The sequence below is a fragment of the Xenopus laevis genome, chromosome 1L (genome assembly GCF_017654675.1).
Source record: "Xenopus laevis strain J_2021 chromosome 1L, Xenopus_laevis_v10.1, whole genome shotgun sequence".
Lineage (NCBI taxonomy): Eukaryota > Metazoa > Chordata > Amphibia > Anura > Pipidae > Xenopus > Xenopus laevis.
This window is the reverse complement of record NC_054371.1, coordinates 4329932-4357651: the sequence shown is the minus strand read 5'-3', so window position 1 is coordinate 4357651 and position 27720 is coordinate 4329932. Positions and strand designations below refer to the sequence as shown.

General features: G+C 40.7%; 1 protein-coding gene across 1 annotated transcript; it reads left to right on the top strand.

Annotated features, from left to right (window-relative positions):
* On the top strand, positions 1-27720 carry LOC121402105 (vomeronasal type-2 receptor 116-like). Its single transcript, XM_041587991.1, has 5 exons — positions 1-21; positions 4883-5638; positions 9905-10129; positions 20406-20529; positions 26794-27720. Exons 1-5 carry the CDS (start codon positions 1-3, stop codon positions 27696-27698), a joined length of 2031 nt encoding a protein of 676 aa, XP_041443925.1. The 3' UTR covers positions 27699-27720.

Here is a 27720-nt window from a genome sequence, read left to right as displayed (position 1 = left end):
ATGGATTTGCTGCCGAGCCTGGTAAGTGCTACCCCAACTCTGTGTTCCAAAAGCTTGAGGAGCATTTTGATGAGGTGTAACATGTGCCTGACTGAAAGCTCTCTGACCAAAGCTGCTGGGGACACCTATTGTTGGACCTGGGACACCCTGGATGATAAATATCCTGACACCTGGGTCTGTGTTAAGAGGGGGGTTTCTCTGCAGCTCCACGTGAGCCCCTGACTGCTGCTTTATGTTTTTGATATTTTCACCACCTTTGCCAATCACCAGACCACATTTATCGGCCGGCACAGTGTATGTGATCTCTTGCTTCCTGGTCTACTGAGATTACACTCACCACCACTCCGTCCCCTTCCCCATGATAAGGAGAGACCTCTAAATCCATCCCCCCCCCCATATAATTCATATTCACATGCTCATGGATTTTTTTGGGGGATACACAGCCATATCACTGGAAGTAAATGTAAATGTTGCAGATTTTAACACGCCATTGAAACCAAAGCTGGTCATAGATGTTGAGATTTTTAAAAGATCAGAACAATCGTACGATCATACGAATTTACCATCAACTAAAAAGACCAATTTGCCTGGAAAACAAAGGGGAGCTGCTTGGCCCTGCAGATCCGGTCGACTGTGATTGACGTCCTGGGCCCCCCTGCCATAGACACTCACTATTTAGTCTACTGCTGGGGGGCTACCGTTTGGGCCTCTGTTTACTTGAAACTTCAGGGCCTTTATTAAATCACAGTCTAGACATGGAATTTTCTTCTCCTTTAACAGACCTTCCCCCCAACAAAAGTCCTACATATGTAAACACTGTAATATAAACAAACCCTTGTGCTTTTTAAATGCAAATGAGCTGAGGGCAATTAATGGTCAGTACTTTGCTTAGATATAATTAGTACCAAACTCCTAGACACAGGAATGCACAATAGGGTCCAAACAACAAGGAAGGAGTGGGGGTTGTGTGTGTTATACTATACCATGTGCTAAGTACTCAAGTGTCAGACCATTCAAATTCATTTACAAGGCCTTCAATTCTTTGAGTAGAGATTCATCTAAGATCACTAAGGGCTCATACAGACAAGCAGGTTCTATCTATCTGTATAACAGAACATTCTGTCCCAGTGGCTGCACAGATCCTATCTGATCCCCATTGTAAGCAGCAGTCCTGTCCTGCTTTATGGCAGCTGAGATTCTAGCTATCTGTATATGTTCTGTTATACAGATAGCTAGAATCTCAGCTGCCATAAAGCAGGACAGGACTGCTGCTTACAATGGGTATCAGATAGGATCTGTGCAGCCACTGGGACAGAATGTTCTGTTATACAGATAGCTAGAATCTCAGCTGCCATAAAGCAGGACAGGACTGCTGCTTACAATGGGGATCAGATAGGATCTGTGCAGCCACTGGGACAGAATGTTCTGTTATACAGATAGCTAGAATCTCAGCTGCCATAAAGCAGGACAGGACTGCTGCTTACAATGGGGATCAGATAGGATCTGTGCAGCCACTGGGACAGAATGTTCTGTTATACAGATAGCTAGAATCTCAGCTGCCATAAAGCAGGACAGGACTGCTGCTTACAATGGGGATCAGATAGGATCTGTGCAGCCACTGGGACAGAATGTTCTGTTATACAGATAGCTAGAATCTCAGCTGCCATAAAGCAGGACAGGACTGCTGCTTACAATGGGGATCAGATAGGATCTGTGCAGCCACTGGGACAGAATGTTCTGTTATACAGATAGCTAGAATCTCAGCTGCCATAAAGCAGGACAGGACTGCTGCTTACAATGGGGATCAGATAGGATCTGTGCAGCCACTGGGACAGAATGTTCTGTTATACAGATAGCTAGAACCTGCTTGTCATGTGGAAGGTCCCCATAGGCTTGCCTAAGTTTTTTTGATCGAAGGATATTCCTTCGATCGTTGGATTAAAAGATCGTGGGACCCGCATCAACGAACAGATGCGGTCGTGATCTGACGGTATTTTTTGTACCATCCGATCGAGATCTGGCCGACTTTCGAGGGGCCCCATACACGGGCCAATAAGCAGCCAACACGGTCTGTCTCCAGCTTTTATCGGCCCGTGTCTGGCCACCTTTACACCTCATCAAAATGCTCCTCAAGCTTTTGGAACACAGAGTTGGGGTAGCACTTACCAGGCTCGGCAGCAAATCCATGTTAACAATCCCTGTTCCCTGTTTCATACAAATATTTGAAACCATTTCTTGGGACAAGTATTGTGTCGGGTGGGGGGGGGGGGATAAAAAAATAATGGGACGGGCAGCAGGGAGATGTTTTGGAGGCATTGTATAATACCAAGGGGTTTGAAGGGTTAATATAAAAACAATGATTGTTAACCCTTTACTCGAGTGCATCAAATCTCTCTCTCTCTCTGGCAGGACATCGGGTGCATTTTATAAAGCAATGTTTATCAGTTATTCTGTTGCCTCTGTATATCACACATTCAATCTATAATAACAGGAAAAAACCAGAATTACTAAAACCCAGAATTATGACCACAATGCCCATTCATTTATGTCCATTGATTTGGCAGTTTCCCATCCACCCAAAAAAATTCATGATTGTGAATTATAAGGGGGAAAACAAAATGCAGGATTTGAACCCATGACCTTTTCCTCTGAAATCCATTCACTTAACCAGAAGGATATGAAGCCTCTGATCTATTTGATCAGCTAAAAACGTATCTTTAAGGCTATTATACAAAGTTATTAAAAAGTGAAAATAAAATTCACTGCTGTATTTGAGATATTGCCAAGGGTTCTATAAAATATAGATGTATGCATTTTATCAAATTATTATTTATTTGTTTTTATGGGGGGAAAGTACTCAACCAAGTATTTTAATGCAGTACTTTGCAGATTACTAAAGCCCAGAATTATGATCACAATGCCCATTTATTTATATCCATTTATTTGTCAGTGTCCCGCCCACCCCAAAAAAAATTTTTGTGAATTATAAGGGGGGAAAAGAAAATGCAGGATTCAAACCCATGACCTTTTCCTCTGAAATCCATTCATTTAACCACAATGCAATGAAGCCTCTCATCTGTCAGGAGAGCTGAAAACATTTATTTGAGGGGAATATACACAGTTATACTAAGTAAAAAAAAAATAAAAAAAATCACTGCTGTATTTAGAATATTGCCACTTGCCAGGGGTTCTATACAACCTTAAATAGATGTATGCATTTTTTTTATAATTCCTTATTTGTTTTTTATTGGGGGGAAAGAATAACCAATAATTTTAATGCAGTACTTTGCAGATTACCAAAGTCTAGAACAATAATCACATTCATTTATTTCCATTGATTTGGCAGTACCCCCCAAAAACTCAATACATTTTTGTACTTAAAAATAGAAGGTTATGGGGCTGACACCATTTTTGACACAGAGGATTTTGGCAGCAGTCATGGAGCTGAAATATCAAAACTAGTCCGCCTGGTGTCTGTTACTGGTATTGTGCCTATAGTAATTTAGAATCTAGAATTTCTTAAAGGGATACTGTCATGGGGAAAAAACATTTTTTTCAAAATGAATCAGTTAATAGTGCCGCTCTAGCAGAATTCTGCACTGAAATCCATTTCTCAAAAGAGCAATCAGATTTTTTTATATTCAATTTTGAAATCTGACATGGGGCTAGACATACTGTCATTTTCCCAGCTGCCCTAAGTCATGTGACTTGTGCTCTGATAAACTTCAATCACTCTTTACTGCTGTACTGCAAGTTGGAGTGATATCACCTCTCTCCCTTTCCCCCCCAGCAGCCAAACAACAGAACAATGCGAAGTTAACCAGATAGCAGCTCCCTAACACAAGATAACGGCTGCCTGGTAGATCTAAGAACAGCACTCAATAGTAAAAACCCATGTCCCACTGAGACACATTCAGTTACATTGAGAAGGAAAAACAGCAGCCTGCCAGAAAGCATTTCTCTCCTAAAGTGCAGGCACAAGTCACATGACCAGGGGCAGCTGGGAAATTGACAATATGTCTAGCCCCATGTCAGATTTCAAAATTGAATCTAAAAAAATCTGTTTGCTCTTTTGAGAAATGGATTTCAGTGCAGAATTCTGCTGGAGTAGCACTATTAACTGATGCGTTTTGAAAAAAACATGTTTTCCGATGACAGGATCCCTTTAACGTCGGGACATCACGGTTCCCTGCACTCAATGGGACAAGAGCATTTAGCTTGATCTGTTACAGCGCGCCAGATGGACAATCCATTCTGGCTGTTCTATACTCTGACCCTGGAAATAGCTTGAATCCAAAAATACACCATCTAAAACCTGTCAAGGTAATGTAAAAGTCACTGGCAGAGGTCCCTTGAACCATTTGAAGATGTTAATAGCCTGCATGATGTTCAAGTTTTTTCAGGTGTTTTTTCCTGAAAACTCGTGCAATTTGAGTGATTCAAGTTTTTTCCCACCAAAAACTAAATTAATATGAGTTTTCTGGTTTCACAACTTGAACTCACAGAATTGAGTTTTTCCCATTTAAGTTTTTTTCTTAAATAAGAAACCATTCGAGTTGTGAGTTCATTGGAGATATAAAAAAAACTCTAGCATTCGACCTTTCATAAATAACTCCCTTGGGGGCGGATTTATCAAAATGTGAGTTTAGAGCTTAATAAATACTATTCCATTTATTCCTATGGGATTTTTAGAACGGTATTTATAAAATGGTGAGTTCTAACTTTGATAATAAAATTATAAAAATCCCATAGGAGTGAACAGAACATGGGTGAGTTTTTATTTATTATTAGGTTTATTTTTACATTTTTCACCAATTTCACAATTGGGTTTTTTTTTATCTTTATTTCCATAAAATGTTGAAGCCGTGTTCCTATGTTTCAGATCAGTTATGGGGCCACAGACCCAGTACTGAATGACAGAACACTATATCCATACCATTTTAGTACAGGACTAAATGATGATGTTCTGCACATTGCTATAGCAGAACTGGTGGAACGTCTGGGTTGGACCTGGGTGATCATTCTGGCACTTGGTGATGACTATGACGAGAGTAAGAACCTCAGGAATGAGATCAATAAACATGGAGCATGTGTTGACTTCATTGGGACTCTAACAGCAGACACAAACACAAATATAAGAACATTAGAAAGAATACAAACATCTACTGCAGAGGTTGTTGTCTTGTATGGGGGATTTTTTCGTACTGAATCTTTAATGTACCTCGTAGAGACAATGATGAAAGACAAAACTTTGGTCATTCCACAAACGTGGCTTAATTTGTATTCCGACATGCTATTTAATGGCAGTCTCCGCTTCTTTAATGAAAACGTGTGTTATGAGAAAAATGAATACAACTCATATAAATTGATTGTTGAAGAAGACATTTTATATAAAGACCTATACTTTTATATGTCCAAATGTGTGACACATGATAAAGAGAAGGATCATTTATTTCAGCAGGTTTATGGAACAGATTTTAATAATTGTTCCAGTTTAGAAACATTAGTTTGGCCACACACTCCTAATTACCAAGTGTACAGAGCAGCATTTGGATTGGCACATGCAGAACATCTCATGCTCTCCTCATCTGGAAAATCCCATCATAAAGATATCCACAAATACATTCACAGAAAACAGGTAACAAATATGATTCATAAAAAACATTAATAGGGGCAGATTTATCAAAATGTAAGTTTAGAGCTTAAAACATAAAAACACACCCACATTCTATTCATTGCTATGGCATTTTTAGAAATGTATTTATAAAATGGTGAGTTCTAATGTTCACCCATTGATAGATAGAATTCTAAAAATTTCATAGGAATGAATAGAACATGGGTGCATTTTTATTTATTAAGGGGCATATGTATCAAAGGTCGAGTTTCAATGTTATGTCAATTTTTTTAACTTTAATAAATTTGAATGTACACACAATTCGAATGGGAGAATATTTACGAAAATACTTGAATGTCTGGGGTCAGCTTTATAAAGGTTTGAATGGTAATTCTGAATTTGAATTTTTGATTTTTTTGTGTCAAAACTTATAAATTTGAATTTAAAAGCACCAACTCAAATGTAAATTAAAATGTGAGATTTATCACACCTGGGCCATGAAAACAGTTCTAATTTGAATATTCACCACCTAAAACCTGCCAAATTCATTTAGAAGTCAATGGTAGAGGTCCATTGACCAAACTTCCAGATGGTAATATCCTTACTGACATACAGAGGAAAATTTGATTTGAGTTTCATTTGTATTCAATTAGAATACAAATCAATTTTTGATGTCGTTCCCATTCAATCGTATTTTCAATATTAACATTTTTTCTAAATTTTTTCAAAATTGACATCAATTCAAAATTTGACCTTTGATAAAAAAAACCTCTAATATTCAATCGAATATAAATGAGCTGAAAATTTTAATTGAGTTTTCCTCGAATGTCAGGAAAATAATGGTTCAACAGACCTCTGTCATTGACTTCTGAATGAACTATAAAGAAAAGCTATTAAGTGCTGCTGTTAAAAAGGTCCACAGTTTTAGGGATACAGCCCCCAGTTCCCAGGGCACACATATCAAAAAACAAAATAAATATGCCAAAACTCTATAATAAAGTTAAAAGCTAGTTTTTAATTTAACATCAAGTTAAAAGAGTAGGCATACAGACCAACTGGTATTCCGCCTTCTAAATGAACTTGGCAGGTCTTAGGTGGCGAATATTCGAATTGGGACTGGTTCCATGGTCATGGTGTGATAAATCTCACATTCAAATACAATTTGAGTTGTTGATTTAAAAAAAAAAATTTAATTTGAATTTACCATTCGAATCTTAGTAAATCTGCCCCTATGACATTTTCTAAAAATAGCAGGAAACAACATGGTAACAAGGTAAATCTGTAGTATTGAATATGTCCCAAATGTGAAATTGTGGGTAAGGATTCAATTTTATATTTGCTAATCACCAGGATTTTTACATGTGCTTTGTCAAAATAATTTCCAGTTTTTTATTATCCATTCCAATGGAAATATGCATATAAGGACCTACCATTTTTGAATATGAACAATTTTGAAATTGGAATTTTGGTTTTGAATTCATAATTCCAATTTTTGGATATGAAATTAGTAGTTATGCCTAAGCCTGTCACCACCATTATGATAATGGACAATATTCAGTATAAGGAGTTGTATTTATTGATTTATATGGTAAGGACTGATAATGGAGTAACTTCATTTTCCCTGTTTATCTGTTTAGCTCAAAAAATAACAAAAAACTTTGTTTGTGGTTAAAACCATAGGCAAAATGTATGGTTTGGGTTATTTGCTTTAGTTGCCATTGCCTAGAATTGCCTATTAGTTACATTTAGGGGCTGATTCACTATGGGTCGAATATCGAGGGTTAATTAACCCACGATATTCGACTAGGAATCCTTCGACTTCGAATATCGAAGTCAAAGGATTTAGCGCAAATATTGAGATCGAACGATTCAAAGGAATTAAATCCAATGATCGAAGGAATATCCTTCGATCAAAAAAACTTAGGAAAGCCTATGGGGACCTTCCCCATAGGCCAGGGGTGTCCAAACTTTTTACAACGAGGGCCAGATTTGGTGAGGTGAAAATGTGTGGGGGCCGACCATTGAGCTGACATGCTGGATCCCAGGCAAAATGAATTGTGAAACCACTACAATTTATGGTATCTCTCTGTACAGAATATGAGCAAACTTAGGGGAACTGTTCCTGCTGAATTGTGCTTAGTACAGGGAATACCTATGTGCCATAGTTTTATGGGATCTCTTTGTACAGACTATGAGCAAACTTAGGGACTGTTCCTGCTGAATTGTGCTTAGTACAGGGGAATATCTATATTGCCATAGTTTTATGGCATCTCTCTGTACAGACAATGAGCAAATTTAGGAGCTGTTCCTGCAGAATTGTGCTTAGTACAGGGGAATAACTATGCTGCCATAGTTTAATGGGATCTCTTTGTTCAGACTATGAGCAAATTTAGGGGACTGTTCCTGCTGAATTGTGCTTAGTATGTTTAAACTTGCAGCAGTGGGTGTAATGAGGGAAATGGGATCTTTAGTTGTGCTCTCCTTTTTCCCCTCACTCTTGAGATGTGTGCGAGAGAGAGAGCGACTAGCAGCAAAGCTAATGTGATGATCATCAGTGTGTACACCACATGCATTATTATTATTATATTGTGCCTGTATATTAGATATATCAACTTGTAATGACACTGGATGCCGTGCTGATTATGTGGAGCTAATTTTGCTGCTTAAACATTCAGAAAGGACATTTTGGAGAGAGAGAGAGAGAGAGACAATGCAGATTGCACCCAACATACGGTGCCACCCCCAGACTATTTGGTAATCTGGCTAAAGATGTGCAAACTCCTCCCTCTCTGGAGGGGTTTGTAGTTCATTCAGATTTGGAAAGAAACAGGTTGCCAGTCTTGGGTACATATTCCTGCTTACATTCATGGTTAAAGTGGAACCTTTTACTAAAAAGTACCCTTTTATTACACAAAAGTACCCTTTTATTACACAAAAGTACCCTTTTATTACCCAAAACAGATTTTTCTTCATCACATAACTTACCTATTCCCATAAAAACTTGGCTCCTGTACAACACAGTTCACAGAGAGCACAGTAGTGTTATACATCCAAGTTATTTATTCATGCATATTTACAATCAGTAGAGATTAGGGAACAAATTATAAATAAGAGTCTATGAGGCATTTATGGACACACAATTTGTAGACAGCCCCAGCATAGGAAAAAGCTGCCATCAGAACTATGTTTTTGGAGTTCATATCAGTAGGTATTGGATTACATAGAATTACATTTAGACATATGCTGCTGACTGCACTGATATATAGCCATATGGGATGTGTATTCAGTGGGGGGAGAGAGAGTGCACGCATGTGCGTACTGGAGTCCTGTAGTATCGCAACAGTTGGGCAGCATTTCCCCCACACTTTACCTCACAAGTGCGCCGGACGTCACAGGGCCCGGAACAAGCGGTTGGCTGGTGATCTTTTTTTCAGCAGGGGGGCAGATCTTTTTCTCCATGATGGGCCGGCCCTTCAGCTTCGCGGGCCCCGATTGGTGGGAGAGCAGAAAACCAGACTGTTTACCGGGTAATCCGGCCCTGGCTGCGGGCCAATCAAAAATCAACCACGGGCCGCAGTTGGCCCTCGGGCCGTAGTTTGGACACCCCTGCCATAGGCTAACATTGACTTCGGTAGCTTTTAGCTGCCGAAGTAGGGAGTCGAAGATCCTTTTAAAGAGACAGTACTTCGACTATCGAATGGTCGAATAGTCGAACGATTTTTAGTTCGAATCCTTCGATTCTAAGTCGTAGTCGAATGTCGAAGTAGCCCATTTGATGGTCGAAGTAGCCCAAAAAATACTTTGAAATTCGAAGTTTTTTTTCTTCGAATCCTTCACTCGAATTTAGTGAATCGGCCCCTTAATCCAAATATGTAGTCTTTATAATACATGTACCTCGGGAGAACCTGAAAGACTTTCTTAGCAGTAAATGGACATCATTAGAGATTGACATCATGTTTTGTAACATTTCCACAGATATCAAATGGTTCTGAGAACCCAGAAATGTTAATAGTTTAAGTTGTCTCTCGTGTAATGTCCACAAAACACACTAAAATATCATTAACATTTATGAGAATTTCATTCTTGTTCTATCCTGTCAGAAAGGATATTAATTCACATCTTATATATATCATTATAGTTATTGATTTTAAGCTTTAATGATCTGTGCCCTCTTCACCTCCTGTAATCATCAGAATATCTATTTATCTTTCTGTTTGTTTGTTCTATGACGTTATTGTACTGAATAGTGGATTATAAATAGCTGTTAACAGTAATAATTTTATTTTACAGTTACATCAATATCTAAGAAATGTGCGCTTCACTGAACCTTGTGGAACAGAAATAAATATCAATGAGATCAACAAATCTCCTGTAAAGTACACAATTGATACTTGGCTTAATTGCTATGCCACAGACCAGCGAAGACAACTTGGTGAATATTTTTGGTCAGGCTCTGAAAGTTCTCTTAAAATTGACATCCAAAAAATAGTTTGGAAAAAAGACACCAATAACCAGGTAGGAGTCATTTCATATGCTGTTTGCAATTGAAGAGAAACACTTTGAAGAGCAAATGTATTACTCTATTATGCTGAAAGAAATATAAAAACTAAGCCTGATAGAGTTCCATTTTTCTGATGTCATTCTTCATGCAAAAGAAGAAAATGACATCATACAGGAACTTAAAAAAAATAAATTTGCAATTCATCTTGGCATCTATTAATTTTAAATTTCAAGGTGCTCTCATTTCATGACCATGAGTGCCACCATTTTGAATCTATCAGTGTCGAATAGTGTGTATTTTTGCTCTAAGTTATGAATTTTAAAGGTTCTGGAATGGCAAGTTGCTGAAATTTGTGCAATATAGATCTGCCTGCAATGCCTACTTTCCAAAACTCTTGATTAAAACCAGGGTCTGATGTGCATCAGTATCAATTCGATTTATATATTATAGAGAAAAAGAACCCCTTATTAACCAATTTATTTAATTATATTTCCCTTGTTTGGGTTAAATTTCAAAATTCATTAGTGCTGTATGATTAGACTCACATTAAAAATAATGCAAACTATATATTTTAAAAGTATATCCCCACAATGATTCTCTGTGTTGTCAATAATCAATAATGAATTAGTACAATTTAATTGAACCCCCTTCAATAAATTGAGGTATTTAATAAACAATTCACTGGATTTCAATCATTAATTATAAAGTGGCTTGTGCTAATGGTTATCAATCAATAATCCACAATGAATTAGTGCAAATAATAAACCTCCTTCAATTAATTGAGGCATATAAAGTGCAATTCTCAAATAATTTGAAATGTATTGAGATTCAAAACTTGATTTCTAAAGTGACTTGTGCCAATAAAAGACTGAATAGTAATTACTCAATTATTAGATTTGATTGTCACACAGCTCAATTCATTTAAAAGTTAAGAAAATGAAATATTCACTACAGGGGAAGACCCATCAGATATTCTGTTATCATACATATCTACAATACCTAAACCAGGGAAAGACAATACACAATGCCCCGATTATAGTCCAATATCTTTTTTAAATGGAGATTGAAAATATATGCCACTATTTTAGTCAAATGGTTACAGACTCTATTGTCAAATATAAAAATGCTGATTTCCCAAAAATCCTATATATAAAATTCCAAGTACCAAGCTCCAAGTATATAACTTCCAATACCATTGACAAACGCTTAGCCTAGCTTGTTCAATCATACTACAGAGCTACCCTACTGAATCAAATGGTGGACTGGCATTTAGCCCCTACCACAAAAAGCTGGATAGACCTTGAACATTGGCTATACAAAAGCCAGTAGAATCAAACTATAACAATGTCCATATGGCTATACAACAAAATGACAAAGAACAAACTCAGACCTCCTACCATTACCAATAGAGGCAAAGCTACAAACCTGGCAAGCCACAAAAACAAATACAGACTTGACTAAACCTCGAGCTGCCTTAGTCCCTCTTACAACACTTGAAGAAGCTATACAGGATACATCCCTTAATATGTGGACCCCTGCAGTCCTGGACAACTAGGTATTAAAACCTTCTCAACAATCCTAGGAGCTACCTAATAGTCAACTATATACTTACCTGTGAATCCAAAACTTTCTCCAGACAAACCAATTACTACCAACTAACCCTCTATAAAAAAGTGTCTACAAAATCCCAAAAAACATAAGGTAACTGCAACTGTCTACAATTCTGTGATGTTGTAATATGTCAAAAACAACTTTGTCACCAAGAGGCAACAATAAAGCTGATGTACTAATGGTACTTGACACCAGAAAAAAATCCATACAGCATATCCAAACATGTCACATCTGTGATAAAGATGTCGAAAAAAGATTGGGTCACTATTCCATATTTGTTGGTCCTGTCCAATTACAAAGCACTTCTGATCCTGATCCAAAAATGATCCAAAAATGTACCAATTCCAGAATTCAATTATTACCTGAATTAGCACTACTAGGAATTCTCCCATGACAGAGAAAAGTCACAAGCAAACCATCTTTTACATAGTATTTGCCAGTAGATTTCTCATTGCTAGAATTTGGAAAAAAACAAACCCTACCAAATTTAGAGGATATACACATGGAAGTAAAACATATTATTCTATAGAGATGTCGCGAACTGTTCGCCGGCGAACTTGTTCGCGCGAACATCGGGTGTTCGCGCTCGCCGGAAGTTCGCGAACGTCGCGCGACGTTCGCCATTTTGGGTTCGCCATTGTTGGCGCTTTTTTTTGCCCTCTCACCCCAGACCAGCAGGTACATGGCAGCCAATCAGGAAGCTCTCCCCTGGACCACTCCCCTTCCCTATAAAAACCGAAGCCCTGCAGCGTTTTTTCACTCTGCCTGTGTGTGCTGAAGAGATAGTGTAGGGAGAGAGCTGCTGCCTGTTAGTGATTTCAGGGACAGTTGAAAGTTTGCTGGCTAGTAATCGTTTTGATACTGCTCTGTTATTGGAGGGACAGAAGTCTGCAGGGGTTTGAGGGACATTTAAGCTTAGGTAGCTTTGCTGGCTAGTAATCTACCTTCTACTGCAGTGCTCTGTATGTAGCTGCAGTGGGCAGCTGTCCTGCTTCTGATCTCATCTGCTGACTGCTGCAATAACAGTAGTCCTTGTAAGGACTGCTTTTATTTATTTTTTTGTTGTTTTACTACTACTACTACTACTACTACTACTATAAGAGCCCAGTGCTATTAGTCTAGCAGTGTTGGGGAGTGGGACTGGTGTGCTAATCTGCTGCTCCTAGTAGTTCAGCAGCACCAACTTTTATTTTTTTTTTTTAATATTCATTTTTTTTTTATTTTACTTTTTTTTATTTTACTACCGCTGTAGTAGTGTATAAGTTGACCTTTTAGGCATTATTTGCCCTGTAGGCATTTTTTGCCCAGTGTGTTATTCAACCAACTGCCATCTAGCTGTGTGACCTTGTTCACATTCTGTCTAAATATCCATAATATTACCGTCTCCAGAAAAAACACAGGAGTGACTTTTTTCAAGCAGCCATAATATATTTTACGTAATCCGTATCCATCGCTGTAGTAGTGTATAAGTTGACCTTTTAGGCATTATTTGCCCTGTAGGCATTTTTTGCCCAGTGTGTTATTCAACCAACTGCCATCTAGCTGTGTGACCTTGTTCACATTCTGTCTAAATATCCATAATATTACCGTCTCCAGAAAAAACACCGGAGTGACTTTTTTCAAGCAGCCATAATATATTTTACGTAATCCGTATCCACCGCTGTAGTAGTGTATACGTTGACCTTGTAGGCATTATTTGCACACTGTTTTCTTCAACCCGCCATCTAGCTGTGTGACCTTGTTCACATTCTGTCTAAATATCCATAATATTACCGTCTCCAGAAAAAACACCGGAGTGACTTTTTTCAAGCAGCCATAATATATTTTACGTAATCCGTATCCACCGCTGTAGTAGTGTATACGTTGACCTTGTAGGCATTATTTGCACACTGTTTTCTTCAACCCGCCATCTAGCTGTGTGACCTTGTTCACATTCTGTCTAAATATCCATAATATTACCGTCTCCAGAAAAAACACCGGAGTGACTTTTTTCAAGCAGCCATAATATATTTTACGTAATCCGTATCCACCGCTGTAGTAGTGTATACGTTGACCTTGTAGGCATTATTTGCACACTGTTTTCTTCAACCCGCCATCTAGCTGTGTGACCTTGTTCACATTCTGTCTAAATATCCATAATATTACTGTCTCCAGAAAAAACACCGGAGTGACTTTTTTCAAGCAGCCATAATATATTTTACGTAATCCGTATCCACCGCTGTAGTAGTGTATACGTTGACCTTGTAGGCATTATTTGCACACTGTTTTCTTCAACCCGCCATCTAGCTGTGTGAGCTTGTTCACATTTTGTCTAAATATTGATAATATTATCGTCTCTAGAAAAACCACTTGAGTTACTTTTTTTCAAGCAGCATTCATATATTTTACGTAATCCGTATCCACCGCTGTAGTAGTGTATACGTTGACCTTGTAGGCATTATTTGCACACTGTTTTCTTCAACCCGCCATCTAGCTGTGTGTATTATCGTTTCCAGAAAAACCAACTGAGTTTTTGTTGTTGTTGTTGTTTTTTTAAAAATAATGCCAGGCAAAGGCAGGCCGCCACGCAGAGGCCGTGCTAGGGGCCGTGCTGCTATGCAATCCTGTGGCCCTAGCAAATTGCCCAGTTTTAAAAAGCCAATGACCCTGAACTCCCAAAATGCTGAAGAGGTAGTTGACTGGCTTACACAGCACACCCCATCCTCTACCGTTTCTAACTTTACCACAACATCCTCCTCATCCTCCACTGCTATGGCCACCCCACGTAACACTTCCTCCACCACCGGTGCCCCTTCTTCACTGGGGTCAGAGGAGTTATTTTCCCATGAGTTTCTTGAACTGAGTAATGCGCAACCATTATTGCCAGAAGAGAAGCCATGAAGGAGATGAGGACCTTACACCAGATTTAATTCTGGCAGAGAACACGATAGAGATGGACATAATGAGTGATGAGGAGGAGGTCCCCGCTGCTGCTTCCTTCTGTGATGTGTCAGAAGAAATTGATGCATCTGAGGAGAATGATGATGAGGAGATTGATGTTTTGTGGGTGCCTAGTAGAAGAGAGCAAGAGGAGGGTAGTTCAGATGGAGAGACGGAGAGTCAGAGAGGCAGTAGGAGAATAAGACTTAGAAGAAGCAGGGAGGACAGCCCGCAGGGATCAGTAGGGCAACAACATGTATCGGCACCTGTGGTCAGCCGGCCAACGCACCCGCCATTGCCGCCAATGCCGCCAACTTCTACTGTTACCGCCAGATCGCACACTTCCAAAAAGTCAGCAGTGTGGGATTTTTTTAATGTGTGTGCCTCTGACAAAAGCATTGTAATTTGCAATGAGTGCAGTCAGAAACTGAGCCTTGGTAAGCCCAACAGCCACATAGGTACAACTTCTATGCGAAGGCACATGAGCGGCAAGCACAAAGCACTTTGGGAGCAACACCTCAAAGGCAACAGGCAAACTAAAAGCCACACTCCTTCTGGTCCAGCATCTTACTGCTCTACCTCTGCTCTCCTTGACCCGTCTGAACCACCCTCCACTCCGCCTTCCACCTTGACCACCTGTTCCCATTCCCAGTCATCTGCCACCAGCCAAGTTTCTGTGAAGGCCATGTTTGAGCGTAAGAAGCCAATGTCTGACTGTCACCCCCTTGCCCGGCGTCTGACAGCTGGCTTGTCTGCACTCTTAGCCCGCCAGCTTTTACCATACCAGCTGGTGGACTCTGAGGCCTTCCGCAAATTTGTAGCAATTGGGACACCGCAGTGGAAGGTACCCAGCCGCAATTTTTTTTCTAAAAAGGGAATACCACACCTGTACCAACATGTGCAGAGCCAAGTTACCGCATCTCTGTCACTTAGTGTTGGGCCAAAGGTCCATATGACTACTGACGCATGGTCCTCCAAGCATGGTCAGGGCAGGTATGTCACCTACACTGCCCACTGGGTGAACTTGGTAATGGCTGGGAAGCAGGGAATGGGTAGCTCAACAACAACAGTGGAGTTGGTGTCACCGCCACGGATTGCACGCGGTTCTGCCACCACCTCTACTCCTCCATCGCTCTCTACCTCGTCTTCTTCTTCTTCTTACTCTGCTGCTGGGTCCTCCTTCTCCTCCTCCACACCTGTGCACCCCCAGCTCCCCCTAGGCTATTCGACGTGCCAGGTACGCCGTTGTCACGCTGTCTTGGGGATGACGTGCCTGGAAAGCAAAAACCATACCGGATCTGTACTCCTGTCATCTCTGCAGTCACAGGCCGATCGGTGGCTGACCCCACACCAACTGCAGATCGGAAAAGTGGTGTGTGACAATGGAAGCAATCTGTTGGCAGCGTTGAGACTAGGCAATTTAACACATGTGCCCTGCATGGCACATGTGTTAAATTTAATAGTCCAACGTTTTGTCTCCAAGTACCCAGGATTCCAGGACGTTCTCACCCAGTCCAGAAAGGTGTCGGCCCATTTCAGACGTTCCTACACAGCCATGGCACGCCTTGCTGACATTCAGCAGCGCTACAACATGCCAGTCAGGCGTTTGATTTCTGACAGCCAGACTCGCTGGAATTCAACGCTCCTTATGTTGGAACGTCTGCTGCAACAACAAAGGGCCGTCAACGAGTACCTTTTTGAACTGGGTGGTAGGACTGGATCTGCACAGCTGGGGATTTTTTTCCCCCGTTACTGGGTGCTTATGCGCGATGCCTGCAGGCTCATGCGACCTTTTGAAGAGGTGACAAATATGGTCAGTCGCACCGAAGGCACCATCAGCGACCTAATACCCTTCGCTTTATTCCTGGAGCGTGCCGTGCGACGAGTGACAGATGAGGCTGTAGACCAGCGTGACGAGGAGCTGGAAGCGCACGATTTCTGGTCGGAATCACCAGAACGAACCCAGGCACCTGCTGCAACACAGGGAGAGGTGCCAGAAGTGGAGTCAGAGGAGGAAGGTGGCTTTGTGGAGGAGGAGGAGGAGGACCAACAGGAGCAGGCTTCCCAGGGGGCTAGTGGTGACCTTTTGGGGACCCCTGGTCTTGTACGTGGCTGGGGGGAGGAGACCGTGGATGATGCAGTCCTTGATAATGAGGAAGCGGAGATGGATAGCTCTGCATCCAACCTTGTGAGAATGGGGTCTTTCATGCTGTCATGCCTGTTGAAGGACCCCCGTATCAAGAGGCTTAAGGAGAAGGACCTGTACTGGGTCGCAACGCTACTAGACCCTCGGTACAAGCATAAAGTGTCAGAAATGTTACCAACATACCACAAGTCCGAAAAGATGCGGCATTTACAAACCAGCCTGCAAAACATGTTGTACAATGCTTTTAAGGGTGATGTCACTTCAGGAACTCATCAACATTCCAGGGGCAGAGGTGCCAGTAATCCTGCCACGAGCACACCTGCAAGGACAAAGCCCTTTGGCCAGTCTGTAACGTCAGACATGCAAATGTTTTTCTGTCCAAGGCAGCGCCACAACCCTTCTGGATCCACCCTCAAAGAACGCCTCGACCGGCAGGTAGCGGACTACCTGGCATTAACTGCTGATATCGACACTCTGAGGAGCGATGAACCCCTGGACTACTGGGTGCGCAGGCTTGATCTGTGGCCAGAGCTGTCACAATTTGCCATGAACCTCTTGTCTTGCCCAGCCTCAAGTGTGCTCTCAGAAAGGACCTTCAGTGCAGCAGGAGGGATTGTAACTGAGAAGAGAACTCGCCTAGGTCACAAAAGTGTCGATTACCTGACCTTTATTAAAATGAATGAGGGGTGGATCTCGGAGGGTTACTGCACGCCGGAAGTCTTGTTCTGACTTCTATGCAGCTGTCCTTCTCTTCAAGCCTCATGACTCCACACACAGCTGTCCTTTAGCGTCCTCCTCCTCCCTCCGCCACCGTTACAAACTAGGGTGCAAACCCTACCGGTTTAATTTTTTCTGGCCTCTGTGCTTCAGTGGCTGCAACCAAAAAAACTGGGCAAACAATGTCTACAAGGTCAACGTATGGCAAAAAATGACTATTTTCAGCATTTATATGGCATATTTTTTCTGGCAACTGTGCTTCAGTGGCTGCGTCCAAAAAAATGCATATTTTCTGCATTTATATGGCATAATTTTTCTGGCCTCTGTGCTTCAGTGGCTGCGACCAAAAAAATTTATATTTTCAGCATTTATATGGCATAATTTTTCTGGCAACTGTGCTTCAGTGGCTGCGACCAAAAAAATGCATATTTTCTGCATTTATATGGCATAATTTTTCTGGCCTCTGTGCTTCAGTGGCTGCAACCAAAAAAATTTATATTTTCAGCATTTATATGGCATAATTTTTCTGGCCTCTGTGCTTCAGTGGCTGCAACCAAAAAAATGCATATTTTCAGCATTTATATGGCATAATTTTTCTGGCAACTGTGCTTCAGTGGCTGCGACCAAAAAAATGACTATTTTCAGCATTTATATGGCATATTTTTTCTGGCCTCTGTGCTTCAGTGGCTGCGGCCAAAAAAACTGGGCAAACAATGCCTACAAGGTCAACGACGTTGACCTTGTAGGCATTGTTTGCCCAGTTTTTTTGGCCGCAGCCACTGAAGCACAGAGGCCAGAAAAAATATGCCATATAAATGCTGAAAATAGTCATTTTTTGCCATACGTTGACTCAACGTATATGGCAAAAAATGACTATTTTCAGCATTTATATGGCATATTTTTTCTGGCAACTGTGCTTCAGTGGCTGCGACCAAAAAAACTGGGCAAACAATGCCTACAAGGTCAACGTATGGCAAAAAATGACTATTTTCAGCATTTATATGGCATATTTTTTCTGGCAACTGTGCTTCAGTGGCTGCAACCAAAAAAACTGGGCAAACAATGTCTACAAGGTCAACGTATGGCGAAAAATTACTATTTTCAGCATTTATATGGCATATTTTTTATGGCAACTGTGCTTCAGTGGCTGCGTCCAAAAAAACTGGGCAAACAATGCCTACAAGGTCAACGTATGGCAGTTGTTTAAAGAGAACAGTAGATTACTAGCCAGCAAAGCTACCTAAGCTAAAATGTCCCTCAAATCCCTGCAGACTTCTGTCCCTCCAATACAGAGCAGTATCAAGCAGATTACTAGCCAGCAAACTTACTATCATCTGTCCCTGAAATCACTAACAGCTCTCCCCCTACACTATCTCTTCCAAGCACACACAGGCAGATTTTTCAGATACATTTTTGCCCTTGATCCCCCTCTGGCATGCCACTGTCCAGGTCGTTGCACCCTTTAAACAACTTTAAAATCATTTTTCTGGCCAGAAATGTCTTTTCTAGATGTTAAAGTTTGCCTTCCCATTGAAGTCTATGGGGTTCGCGAACCGTTCGCGAACCGCTCGCGTTTTTGCGCAAGTTCGCGAATATGTTCGCGAACTTTTTTTCCGACGTTCGCTACATCCCTATTATTCTATATAAGCAGACATTTGCATCATCTGGGACATACAGTAGTAGAGAAATAAAGCTACTTTGCCTAACGACTTTCTACCCCAACAGAGTACCAACAAGCGAAAAATCAAGATATGGGAAACCTTGATATGTGCATACAAAGCTAAAATATATGTAATGTTTAACCACTACATTAGCTTATTATATTCATGTGCTCCTTCTCTTCTTAACTTCTTCACATTCTCTTCTTTTCTCTTTCCTTCTATCTAATCCTTCTATACTAGTTCTCTGGTACAAGTGTTATGTGTCTATTGATGAAGGCTGCTGTGGAAATACTGGAGCTACCAACAACATCTCCAAGGTCTTCCCTATACCAATTGACACAAAAAAAGTATCATCCAGTCATAGTGGTACCATGATTTTCATTGCTTCAGGTTAAGGTTTCAAGTTACATAACTGATAGTATTGGTACAATAACAGGGTAAAGCTGTTAAGAATCATTGCATGCTGCTGACAAGAGGTATGGCAGGCCCTCTCTTCTGTTTAGGGAGGGTTGTTCTAGATAGACAGGAGACAGGAGAGGATGACTGGAGAGTCCTGGACCTGAGGAGTTAGCTCTTGTTTACCAAGTGGTTGCTTAGTCACCCCAATCTACACTGGACTGCTGCTATCATTACCCCAACACTTCCAATCATGCAACTTGAAAGTTGAATTCCTGTACAAATGTGATTCATGGTACCATTGTGACTTGATCATACTTTCACACCAGAATGATTTTTAGCTAACACCTACGTTAATAAATTTAATGGAACTATTGTGATTGGTTATTGGTTGGTGGTTATATGAATCTTAAAGGTTTAAAATGCCAGGGAAATCCCTTCCACTCAGTTGTGAAGAAGCCACTCAGTTGAGTTGAAATAATAATGTTTTTGTGATTACTCAGCAAGTCAAGTTGTTTTAAACTTTCCATTACAAGACACTGTATATCATGCCCTAAATACATGAAAACCTTGATAAAACATGCAGCATGAGTTTGTCCATCAAGGTTCAGGAAAGATGATCCTACATTGATCAACCCAAGTTTCCACAGAAGGAAAGGGACAAGCTAAGCAATTTCTAAGCATGTAATTCTAAATTATACTTCAGTAAAATGTCTGAAAATGTAATCTTGCTGAATAATAAATAGATTTTGGAATAAATTGTAATGAACATGAATGTTTAAATATAAAGAGCTGAAAACTCAATAATACAGTTATCACTATTTTTATTCTGATTTGTAGATTCTGAAGTCCCAGTGTTCTCCAAACTGCCCTCCCGGCTACAGAAAAGTCACAAGGGAAAGAGCGCCGCCCTGCTGCTATGACTGTGCCAGATGCTCAGAGGGGGAGATCTCCAACTTAACTGGTAACTAGTCATGTTGTAAAGAGAAAACAATAAACAGCAGGAACACAGATATGCTGCAAAGTGGGGGCAAGTCACTGCGTTTACTGTGTTAAACAAAACAAGGGCTTGTCCTCACTTTGCAACATATTCGTGTGCTGGTCATATATTGTTTTCTGGATACCTATGGGGGTGCCGTCCCCTTATACAGTTGCAGCACCAGTAATCTAAGGAGAGGCCAGATGTGCCTATAATCTTTGTTTTGAATGTTGTAAATACTTACATAGTTAGTTACATAGTTACATAGTTAAATTGGTTGAAAAAAGACAAAGTCCATCTAGTCCAACTCCTCCAAATGAAAACCCAGCCCCATACACACACCCCTCTCTACTGTCACATAAATGATATATACCCTTTGCCTTAGCCTTTGTATTATGTCTGTCCAAGAAATCATCCAAGTCCCTCTTATAGTCATTAACTGAATCATCACCCGGCAGTGCATTCCCCAACCTCACTGTCCTCACTGTGATGAACCCCCTACTCTGTTCCTTTAAATGAAACTTCTTTTCCTCTAGTCTGAAGGGGAGGCCTCTGGTACGTGATTCTCTTTATGGGTAAAAAGGTCCGCTGCTATTTGTCTATAATGTCCTCTAATGTACTTGTAAAGTCTAATCATGTCCCCTCACAAGCGCCTTTTTTCCAGAGAAAACAACCCCAACCTTGACAGTCTCCCCTCATAATTTAACTCTTCCCTCCCTCTAACCAGTTTAGTTGCACTTAGTCTCTGCACTCTCTCCAGCTCATTTATATCCCTCTTAAGGACTGGAGTCCAAAACTGCCCCCATACTCCAGATGAGGCCTCACCAGGGACCTATAAAGAGACACAATTATGTTTCATCCCTTGAGTTAATGCCCTTTTTTATACAAGAACTTTATTTGCTTTAGTAGCCACAGAATGACACTGCCCAGAATTAGACAACGTGTTATTTACAAAGACCCCAAGATCCTTCTCATTTAAGGAAACTCCCAACACACTGCCATTTAGTGTATAACTTGCATTTATATTATTTTTGCCAAAGTGCATAACCTGCATTTATCAACATTGAACCTCATTTTCCAGTTTGCTGCCCAGTTTTCCAGTTTAGACAAATCACTGTGCAAAGTGGCAGCATCCTGCATGGAACCTATAGTTCTGCACAATTCAGTATCATCTGCACAAATAGAAACAGTACTTTCAATGGCCACCTCCAGGTCATTAATAAACAAGTTGAAAAGCAAGGGACCTAGTACAGAGCCCTGCGGTACTCCACTAACAACACTGGTCCAATTAGAAAATGTTCCATTTACCACCACTCTTTGTAGTCTATCTTTTAGCCAGTTCTCTATCCAGGTACAAATACTATGTTCCAGGCCAACATTCCTTCATTTAACCAGTAACCTTCTGTGTGGCACTGTAACTTACGGTTACAATATTTAGGGTTACAATGAAAGTTACATAATTAATAGTGTGTTGGTCCCTTGCATGTCGCATAACCAGTCACCCCTCACTTACTCAATCTCCATTTACACCCGCTTTTGGGTAATTCCCATCTCCCTCACTTTAGGGTCCTGCAGGATGTCCAATATTGGCCTAAAAAGGGGGTTCGGACACTAGGCGATCGTCTTATTGACAATGTGTTTCCCTCATTAGCGCAGCTACAAGCCAAAGTCGGAGGAACTGTGATACAATTTTATAGCTGCGCCATGCTTTTGATACTCAATTTGGCTCGCTTGCCATCGAATACTCTTCCCCAACAGTTGCAACAGTGCTCCATAATCCACAAACAGGCAAGCTCACATCACGTCTTAATAGCTCTTTGATGGACTCTGTCCCTTCCCCCTTCACTAGAGCCAAACAGAAATGGTTGCAAGTTATCCCCCACCTTAATGATGAGCAATGGGATGATGCTGTTGACGGTTTGTACCGTGACCTTATCTCGATCAGAGATAGGATGATTCCGTTTAAATTGATACATCAGTTATATTGCGCCCCTTTAAAATTGCAAAGAATGGGGGTAAGGTTGGATACCGCCTGTCCTAAATGTCAAGGGCTTGATGCCTCCTTTTTCCACCTAATCTGGGAATGCCCTTTAACCCTTGGGTTCTGGAAGGGTGTGCTCCACTACCTGGTCGATAATATTGCCTTCCCGAATGTCTGCAGCCCTGAGTTATGCCTTTTAGGCCTAGTGGATGATCTTCTACAGCTGAATAGGTCTAGAACACTTGCTAAAACATTACTTTTCTATGCAAAGAAAATAATTGTGATGAACTCGATGGGACATACTGTGCCGATAGTGGAACATTGAGTTAATAAGATACTCCCTTCTGTTCGACTTACATATGAAGCTCGAGGATCCTCTGGGAAATTTGACGCAATATGGTCCCCCTGGCTAGATATTCATACTGTTGAGGATGTGGGCAATTAAACTAGTGTTTAAGCAAAGGGATTAGATACAACAGGTACTCTAGTACTCATCGGGTCTTTAGCAGTGGTGTGTGACCACTAACCTTCACTGAACTGTACTGTGAAACATATGTCAATACATGTATCATGAACGATTGTGCATACAGCTGTCTTGTATTTTCCTTTCTTTCTTCCACCTCTTCTTTCTTTTTATGCCTTAATTGCTTGTATTAAAAATGATAAATAAACACTTTAAAAAAAAAATTATCTTTGAGTGTTTGGAGGAGTGCCTTAAACAAAGCTTGAGGCTGAGGATTTGGTGTGGAGAATCTATAAGAGTGGTCAGTTGTGTTGTATTTACAGGCTGGTGAGATACCAGGCTCCTGACTGCACCTTAAGATACCCTCAAATGTTATTTAGTGATAAATGGTTTAAAGGGGATGTATGGTCAAAAATGTTAATCCCCCTTTGGCCTTGGGGAGTGAATATAAGGATTTTTCAAATTGCAAATAATTATTTTTTATTAGCCATTTTTTAGTTGCTCACAACACATGCATATCCCCCACATACTGTACCTGCTCATACTGAAGCAGAGCGCAAAACCTTAACGGCCCATGGTCATCTCATCTTGGTCCGCCTGCCTCTTCTGCTAGTCCCGTCAGCCTACCAATAAAAAACGGGTAGGCAGTCAAGCAATGGTGGGGGTGATGGTGAGGCACATCAAGCAGGCGTCTGCAAACAAGAATTCCTACTTGCTTTTCATTGTAGGCTGGTGGGACTGGCACAAGAGGCAAGTGGCCCAAAACGAAAAGACGGCCATGGGTTGTAAAGCTGAAACATGAGCAGATATGCGAGGGATATGATTGTTCTGCGACCAACTAAAACGGCTAATAAAAAATAATTATTTGCAATTTGAAAAAATCCTTATATTCACTCCCTAAAGCCAAAGGGGAATTTACATTTTTGACCATATATTCCCTTTAACTGTGATGGTATTTTTAGTAGTACCATTTTTGACCTCGTGTAAGACAAAACTCAGTAAAGGAAAACCTTTAGTAATAGTCAGGCAATTTATTCATACATGATACAACATAACAGTTTTGTCTGGGTAAGCTGTTGGAGTAACACACAGAATGTCAGCCAAGGACTTACCAAAGACCCACCTCTTGGTCCAGGCGTTATATAGCTTTCAGAAGGCATTTACAGTAATTGTGACAAGGGGTTCACGGAAATACCATACATGGTCTGGCGAGGAGACTTACTGGCATATATTTGTACATTCCTGTAAGATGTGCAGTTTTGCAACATAAGAGATTTCTGGTTCCAACTGTCCACAGTCTCGCAATCAGCTATTGGCTAAACATAGCCATTGTGGTACAGACAGCTATTGAGCAACACTTCTGCAAAAGGGCATAAGAGACATGCTGACACTATGCTGACACTCTGGAATTTAAGTAACAGAGTGGTGATCATTTATTTGTATGGCCTACTATAAGTTATATGATTGACCATTGTCCACAGTTGACCATTAGCCCTTATAGTCCATCCTGCCTTGGGCCCTATAGCGTTATGGCGTAATAGAGGGTGGGGGTGACAACTATCAACCCTCTGACACTAGCCATTCGTCCGTCTTAGGATTTAGACCGTTCCAGATATATATTATATAAACAACTGGTACATTTCTTAATTGAAATCCTCTTTTAATATATAGTGGAGGATATGGCAACAAACCCTAAATCTAATTGGTTACCGTATAGAGTTAATTAAAAGGATGTGGATATTGATTGGATATACACATATTATCAATCAAAAACAAATACTTCAAAAGTTGAAAAGTAAAGCCTTATTGAGGTGAAATTTATGTTTATCATAAATGAAACCGTTTCATGCTGCTGCTCTTTTTTCAGTCATTCCATTGTACCTGGGTACACTCAAAAGGGTTACTCCAAGAGGTAATAAGATGATAACATTTAGACCCATACTATTTTGAATGGAGATGGGACTCCATTGTGGTTTTTAAGGGGTTTCTATGCAAGATGTGCCTTGACTTGCTTAATTTTCAAGTTAACCATTGTTCCCTGGTAGTCCTCCGGAGAGGCTAAGGAAGAAGATATTTACTAAATAAGAGCTTTAAATTGTTATATTATGTAATTTAATATTGGAATATGTTTCTTGCCAGGAAGGAAGTACTTCACCCGGGGGGGGGGAGAATGTAGGGGACTGATAAATGTATCCCCATTTACTTTGCATTCCCCAAAGATTTTACCCAACGGGGACCCTTAGTCTAAGGAAAGGAGTAATTCCCCATTTCCTTGGTTAAAGCTCAACCCTTAGCTATCCCAGGCTTAGCCACAAGATGGCACTGTGTTATACTATCAAAGCTGAGCACACATTGCGCTCAGTGTCCACTTTGTTAATCCCCTTACCTGAGCAGGCAGGAAGGGTGAAGTGGAACCTAAAAAATGTCAGGTCTAGTAAGGATAGGCTGACTCACTTTCATAGGTCACTCTAGGACTGACAAATAGTTAGGCTATTTAGCCAAGTTGCTGAAGCTCCACCAAGAAGTATTGAGTGGGTTTATGATCCCGCGTACCAATTGCCCAGAAGTAAGGACTATGTATTAGTGTAAGCTCCACTTAGGATAAAGGCTGAAAAGCTGGGTGTAAAAGAGACTCACCCTGGTGGTCTAGTGATGCGGCTCCTCATCCCTGGTGCCAGCTCCTTCCTAGTGCGCGCCGGGCGCACACTTTTCTGGTTTTGTACGCGCAATGGCGTGAAATTTAAAGGTATAAAGGGACATTTTTACTAGACATCATTGCCCGTGATAGGATTGTGTTTCCTGGTGCTCCTGAGCCTTGTGCTATTTGTTGCTATATCCTGAACCTGTTTGATTCCTGTTTTGACCCCTGCCTTGATATTTTGACTATTCTGACCTCTGGATCCTGACCCCTGCCTGATTACCGACTACCTCTTCTGATTAACCCTCTGATTGACTTCCTGGTTTGACCCTTGCCTGCCTGACTACATTAATTCTCTGCCTGCCTCGATGCAGCCTGATCTGACTACTCTTTTGCCTAACACCTTGTACTATGATCTTCTGTCCAAAGACTTTGCTTTACAGTCATGCCCCACTGCCTATCCAGATCCCTCATCTTGCACCTCTCGTTTAAGTCCAGGTGGCATCCAAATAAGCCGAGGGCTCCTCCCGAAGCCCAAAGGCAGTCACACTACTGGTGAAGCACGAGCCGAGACCAGGGTGCCTGGTGTTTGTTCTGGTGTTGGGTGCTGACCGTGACACTGGGTATACCTTCAGAAATGCTGTGCATGCTATTGTTCCTGTGGGGACTTATACTGATGATTTACTGTATACTGTGAGTATGTGTCTATCAATTGTGTTCCATGTTTCTGCTCATGTTTACTGAATTCCTTTGTGGATGTTTTTATTTAATGAATATATTTCCTGTTTAAGTTGCAAGAACCACTAGCAATGTGCGCTGCACACATTTGCAGTTGTGCAACACCCTGCCTCTGCACTGTTGCGAAGGCACAACCCCTGGGTTCAACTTGTTATCATCTTGAAATTAGCAGCTAAAACTATCATATGTGTGTGGAATGTTTTGGAAGTGATAATTAGGTTGGGTTACCGAAAAGGGGTGTTGTGTCTGTAGATGAATATATGTGGGACATTCTTAGCTAAAGATACTCTGAATAAAAGTCAAGAGATTGTTTTAATTTTTTAATAGGATTAATTTTAATATAATAGTATCTTAAGCTAACCTTGTAACAGGTCATGTTAATGCCACAATATTCCTAACTTTGACAACAGATTTATTCTTTATTTACAGATATGGAAAATTGTCTAAAATGTCCCATCTATGAATGGCCAAATAATGAGAAAACCATGTGTATTGAGAAGCAAACTGAGTTCCTCTCATATGAAGGTGATTCCCTAACTCTGGTCTTTATTGTCCTCTCTGTGGTGTCTCTTTTATTAGTGACAGTTATAATAGGAATTTTTATTTCATTCCGAGACACTCCATTAGTGAAGGCCAACAATCGCAATCTGAGCTTTATTCTCCTTTTCTCCATCAAGCTGAGCTTCCTCTCTGTGTTTTTGTTTCTTGGTCGCCCATCTGATATAACCTGCATCCTCCGACAAACCTCTTTTGGGATCAGTTTCTCCATAGCTATATCTTCTGTCCTGGCAAAAACAATTATGGTTTGTATTGCTTTCAAAGCCTCCAAGCCTAATAGTCCTTGGAGAAAATGGTTGGGAGTCAAAATCACATATTTTATAGTCATTATTTGTTCATTCATTCAGTTTCTAATTAGTGCTATCTGGCTGACCATTTCTCCTCCATTCATGGAGCTCAACATTCTGTCTGAACCTGGAAAAATCATCATTCAGTGCAATGAGGGCTCTGTCATTGCCTTCTATATTGTCCTCTCCTACATGGGATTGTTGGCATCTGTGAGTTTCATTGTAGCTTTCTTGGCTCGGACATTACCGGACAGTTTTAATGAGGCCAAGTACATCACTTTCAGCATGTTGCTCTTCTGCAGTGTTTGGATCACAATGATCCCGGCCTATCTGAGCACCAAAGGCAAATACATGGTGGCAGTGGAAATATTTGCCATTATCTCTTCAAGCTGTGGCCTTCTCTTCTGTATATTTCTACCCAAATGTTACATTATTATATTTAAGCCAAATAGGAATACAAAGCAATATTTACTGGGGAATAATAAATAGAGGACTGTATCAGCAAACATGA

Coding starts and splice junctions, on each gene's coding strand:
- LOC121402105 (XM_041587991.1), top strand. CDS start 1: ATGGATTTGCTGCCGAGCCTG. Junction 5,639..9,904: donor AATACATTCACAGAAAACAG/GTAACAAATATG, acceptor TTTATTTTACAG/TTACATCAATATCTAAGAAA. Junction 10,130..20,405: donor AAAAAGACACCAATAACCAG/GTAGGAGTCATT, acceptor TCTGATTTGTAG/ATTCTGAAGTCCCAGTGTTC.